General features: G+C 31.6%; 1 protein-coding gene across 1 annotated transcript; it reads right to left on the reverse strand.

Annotated features, from left to right (window-relative positions):
• Positions 1 to 757: 757 nt before the first annotated feature.
• Positions 758 to 4,005, reverse strand: LOC111905568 (cytochrome P450 93B2). The gene is made up of 3 exons (XM_023901259.2): positions 3,887 to 4,005; positions 1,618 to 2,559; positions 758 to 1,503 (listed from the first exon to the last, which is right to left on the reverse strand). The coding sequence occupies exons 2-3, from the start codon at positions 2,527 to 2,529 to the stop codon at positions 871 to 873; spliced, it is 1,545 nt and encodes a 514-aa protein (XP_023757027.1). The 5' UTR covers positions 2,530 to 2,559; positions 3,887 to 4,005; the 3' UTR covers positions 758 to 870.
• Positions 4,006 to 5,934: the final 1,929 nt, after the last annotated feature.

Consider the following 5,934-nt stretch of genomic DNA (forward strand, 5'->3'; position numbering starts at 1 on the left):
AAATGTGCAATAACTCACGTCAGCCCCTTTTCCTTTAGCTATTGATTGGCTTCATCTCAATAGAGTAATAAGTTGATATACTTATAGTGAAATCAATTGAGTAAGGCTTAATTTATGCGTTGTCACAATTAAAGACTTTGATCTCAAACGTTAGTATGGTACATACATGGTCCCAAAAACATTGATAAAAGGAATAAGTCATACACATTCAAATTAAAACATTGATAAAAGGAATAAGTCATAAACATTGATAAAAATGTAGAAATTCTAAGTTTTCTTTGATACATATTGTGGTAAATGTGCAATAACTCACGTCAGCCCCTTTTCCTTTAGCTATTGATTGGCTTCATCTCAATAGAGTAATAAGTTGATATACTTATAGTGAAATCAATTGAGTAAGGCTTAATTTATGCGTTTTCACAATTAAAGACTTTGATCTCAAACGTTAGTATGGTACATACATGGTCCCAAAAACATTGATAAAAGGAATAAGTCATACACATCCAAATTAAAACATTGATAAAAGGAATAAGTCATAAACATTGATAAAAATGTAGAAATTCTAAGTTTTCTTTGATACATATTGTGGTAAATGTGCAATAACTCACGTCAGCCCCTTTTCCTTTAGCTATTGATTGGCTTCATCTCAATAGAGTAATAAGTTGATATACTTATAGTGAAATCAATTGAGTAAGGCTTAATTTATGCGTTGTCACAATTAAAGACTTTGATCTCAAACGTTAGTATGGTACATACATGGTCCCAAAAACATTGATAAAAGGAATAAGTCATACACATCCAAATTATATAGTGAACAATACAATATAATAATACATTAATTACCATTAATAATGTATAAAACCTACAAAATCAAATAATTTGAGGTGAGTCTTCTCGTAATGATGGAACACAAATGAAATCCACTGCCCTTGGGGCAGTTAATCCAGCTCGTTCATTTGTACTTAATGGTTCCTTGTCACCATTAACATTCCATTCAAAGCATTGTATGAGGGCGGCAACCACCACCGGAAGTTCTCTCATGGCCAAATTGATGCCCGGACACCCTCTTCTCCCCGTTCCAAAAGGCAAGAGTTGAAAACTTTGCCCCTTAATATCTAACGAGCTTTTTAGGGTTTCACCTTCCAAAAACCTTTGAGGGTTGAAATCTAATGGATTTTCCCAATACTTAGAGTTTCTTCCGATTGACCAGATGTTGACGAATAACATGGTCCCAGATGGGATTTCATATCCTTGGACAATGACATCTTTTATCGACTTACGAATCAACATTGGAATTGGTGGATGAAGTCGTAGGGTTTCCTTTATGATGGCTTGTATGTATGGTAAGTTAGGTGCATCCGATTCTTGAACTACCCTCTTGTTTCCGATGACTTGATCAATCTCTTTTCTTGCTTTTTCGAGCACCTTTGGGTTGTTGATGAGTTCCACTAGTGTCCATTCTATAGATATTGCAGTTGTATCTGTTGCAGCTGTGAAAAAATCCTACACAAAAGATAAATCCATAATGACAACTTGATAACATGTTTTGTTTTTTAACTATACATACTATTTGACACTTTGAATAAGAATCAAGAATCAAGATTTAAATAAATTTACCAAAATCAAAGCTTTGATGTGATCTCTTGTAATCTTAATTTCTGCTTTTCCATCCTCCAAAACATCAAGCAACATATCAAGAAAATCTTTCCCTTTGTTATCTTCTCCCTTCCCTTCACTTCTTCTCTTTTCTTCCCTCTCACATATGATTTTCTCCAGCAAAGCATCATACCTTCTATGGGTATCTTCATACCTCTTCTTAAACCCTTGCAAATCTATGTTCTTACAGAACCATATGAAATCAGAAACATTAAACTCTCCAAAGATCATTGTCACTTCTCGAACGAGATTCTTGGCTTCATCGGCCTCATCGTTCGTCCCAGAACATCGGATGCTCATCATCATTTGGCATATCACATTGTTTGTTAGCTTCAAGAACTCTTCAGTCAAATTCACAACCTCGTTTCGTTTCGATTTCTCCATTAAAGTTCGAAGAAGCTCGTGGATCTCATGGGTTCGAATGGGGAGGAAATGACCGAGGTTTTGGTTGCCTAAAAGCTCGACTGTTGACAGTTTCTTGACGAATTTCCAGTAAGGTCCATAAGGTGCGAAAGCGAATGCGACGCCATAAGTAATATGGTCGATGGCTAAGGAGTGTTTTCGTGAAGAAAAGGCGAGTTCGTTAGTTTTGAGAAAGTCTCTAGCGAGGTCCGGTGTGGAGGCGACGACACAAGGGACGGATCCAAGACGGAGGTGAATTAGGGGGCCGTAGCGGGTGGAGAGTTGGTGGAAAGACTGGTGGATGAGTGGGCCGAGGTGGTGGAGGTGGCCTATGATCGGTAACGACGGAGGGCTCGGAGGAAGACGGCTGTTATGTTTTATCTTCGATAGTAGATAAAGGAAGAGCGATGGCAAGATTATGGCGGCGATAATCGTCGGAGAAAGACTTTGGATCAATATGAACATATTCATTGTTTACAGGATGGGTAGTATCTATCGTATCTATAAAAAAAATAAAAAAAATTCGTCATCTATTTATAGAAAAAAAAATGTCATATAAGCTAGAAGTGACATTATATCATATAATATGAAATATAATAAAATATTAATGTATACGTATTGATAAGTCTCTTTTTTGTGTTTACTTTTTGTATAAAATAAAAACAGCGGCTGCATTAAAAAGACGTTACTAGTTTTTCATAATTCATACCAACCACGTTACTATTACTAACTTTGTGTATCTTCCGGTTGTTAATGTTTCAATTTAATAAAATCTCTTATAAAATATGTTTTAATTGCTTTCGATGGCTCCAGCATAAACCCTTCCAAGATTGGCCACCATTGTTTCTATTAGGCAAAAATACAAAAATATATATATCTATTACAGGTGAACTATCAAAAAAGCCAGTGAAATTAGCTATAATGACATTGAAATTATTAGAGTAACAATAATACATTCAAAAATACCGAGTTAGATAGAATAGAGTCTCACATGCAAAACTGCGAATTATGATGAATATTTTTGAAATACAAATAACATTTTGAAATGGATAACCGAAATGATACAATAGGGAAAATGATTTCAAATTGTCTTTTTTAGATAAACCTAACAAAATAGGGAAAATGACTTAAAAGCCCAACGAAATTTCCAAACCATTCAAAAAACCTCAATCATGTTTTGTTTGTTCAAAAAAACCCAACGAACTTAACCTTTTGTCTAAAAAGTCCAACAAAGTTCCAAACTATCCAGAAAATTCCAATTTTGTTTTGTTTAAGTTCGTTGGGTTTTTTTTGAACAGTCAAAACATGATTGGAGTTTTTTAAACGTTTTGGAAACTTCGTTGGTCTAACAAGTCATTTTATCGATAGCTTTTTAGACAAAATGTTAAGTTTGTTGGGTTTTTTTGAACAAACAAAACATGATTGGGGTTTTTTGAACGGTTTGGAAACTTCGTTGGGCTTTTAAGTCATTTTCCCAACAAAATATAACAACAAATAAAACATGTGATGTTATTTTTGAACAAAAATGTTAAAATGGTAGAATTTTGAACTCATAAACCCATAGAACATTTCCAAAATATGATATTTGGGACCTAAAATGCAAGAAAACGACTTACAAAAATTAAATAAATTTATCAAAACCAAAGTTTGATGCAAAGACATGAAAAAGTGTAACGTATTTTCAAGTATTTAATTCTAACGACTTACACATTCAAATTACAGAGAGTTTAAGGCGGAATCAAAAGTAGAATTAAGTCGAAAATATTAATTAACGAATGCAATGAAACTGAAATTAATGGACACATATCGGAGGGGGGAATATGAATACCATCTTGAAAGCCATAGCAATGGTGGATAAATCTTCTTGTGAGGTTAATGAGGGAGCAGAAGTGAGAAGTGTGTGAAAAAGTAGATTTTTGGAGAAGATGAAATATGTCGGGTGTCCAATTTTGTTCGTTTGTGGAGATTATATACATGGACTGTCACTAAAGTGCCCCTGATGTTGAAGTAAATTACAGTTTATGCCACACAATGTAATGACACTGGTGACTGGTTAGCAAATGCTTAATTTGACATGGATGTTTTTAAATAAATAATGTCACATATGTAACCGCGGAAATATGTTGATTTTATGGTACAAATATATTATATGTTCGAAAACGTTATTTATTAAACATGTTTTTGCACAAATCTTAAGCAAAAGTCACTAAATATACATGTTTTATAAATGTTTTCATATATGAAACAGTTATATCGTTTATAATTTTGGTGATGGGTTATCTTCTGCCTTATCTTATGCATATCAAGTTGTTAAATTATTGTGATGTCAGATTATTTGACATTTTTTTCATTCAAATTCGGTATATTTATGATTTTTGTAAACTGAATTTTGACAATTATATTTATAAAAGTTGGATATTATTGTATTAGTTGATTGATAAATAATTAAATATATAAGGTCGATACCTCTGACAAAACTATTGGTGGATGTAGAATATACGAAAATGTAGAAAGTTGGGAGGATGAAAAATTTTGAAAAATAAATTAATAGCGACTAAATTTGCGAATGTAAGAACCAAAAAAAAGAAAAATAAAAGTTCAATGGTACTAAACTTGCCAAAGAAGAAAAAAATTCACGGGGACAAAACTCATCAAGCTATGGACCAAAAAAAAAGTTGCTCATATGGACTAAATTTATCAAGTTAATGACCAAAAAAAAATCACAAAGATTAAATCTGCCAAAGAACAAATAAGAACAAAAAAAAAAGTTCATGAATACTAAATTTGTCAAAGAAACCAGAAATTCCCAAGGACCAAATCAGAAAAAAAAAAACAAAAAAAAAAGTCTGCAAGGGACTAAACTTATCAAGTTAAAGACAAAAAAACAAAAAAACAAAAAACAAAGACTCTAAAGTTGCCAAAAAAAAAAACTATTTACCAATAAAGTAGACACCAACGTTGCCAAATAAAGTTAGGACTATTGCATGGATATTTATCCGAATTTTTTTTGGATATAGTGGTTATTTTGGTAAATGTAAAAAATATATATTATTTACTCGTATTTTGTTAGTATCTTTTATATAAAAGTATATTAAGCTGTTATCAAATATGACAAAAAAAAAAATCAAATATAAGTTATTATGAAATAAAAATATAAAAACATTGAAAAAATGTCTTGTCAACCATATGACTTGGTGGATGAACTCTCGTCCACTCCTTCCACCTACTGCCTTTATCAAATATAACAAAAAAATCAAATATAAGTTACTAGAATAAATCACGTGAATGGTCTTTTATGATTTAAAATAACTTGTACGTTTCGTTATTTATTTATTTTTTTAATTCGAAAAATCTATATAGTTTGTTTTTATTGTGCGCTTGATTTCTGTCTTACCTAAAAATATTGTTTTGCCATTGATTTTTTAACATATTTAAATAAGATAGGGTAAATAAGGTAAGATAAGATGAGGTGACAGTGTGGTTAATGGTGTGTTTATTTAAATAAATTAAAAAAATCAAGAGCAAAATAATTTTTTTAGATAAAATATAGACCAAACGCGTAACAAAAAAACAAATAGTAAAAATCTTCCGAATTAAAAAATAAGTCAGAACAAACCATAAGTACCGTTAGTCTAATTTACTAAAGTTAGTGTAATTTACTAAAGTATCTATGAAATAAACACATGAAAAGGTTAAAAAAATAAAAAAATAAAAGGTATTGCCAACCATACGACTTGTTGATGAACTCTGGTCCATTCCTTTCACCTACCACATTATAGTTTATGTTTTTTTCTACTATTTTTATTAATTTTTCTATTAACTGATTATGTATCAATTTCATTGGTCCATGGTTGGAAACTGAGGGTTTATCTTACG

The sequence above is a fragment of the Lactuca sativa genome, chromosome 9 (genome assembly GCF_002870075.4).
Source record: "Lactuca sativa cultivar Salinas chromosome 9, Lsat_Salinas_v11, whole genome shotgun sequence".
NCBI classification, from domain to species: Eukaryota; Viridiplantae; Streptophyta; class Magnoliopsida; order Asterales; family Asteraceae; genus Lactuca; species Lactuca sativa.

Excerpts from the sequence above, each read along its gene's own strand:
- LOC111905568 (XM_023901259.2), bottom strand. The coding sequence starts at position 2,529 with ATGAATATGTTCATATTGATCCAAAGTCTTTCTCCGACGATTATCGCC. Across the intron at positions 1,504-1,617 it reads ACATCAAAGCTTTGATTTTG|GATTTTTTCACAGCTGCAAC; the intron begins GTAAATTTATTT and ends TCTTTTGTGTAG.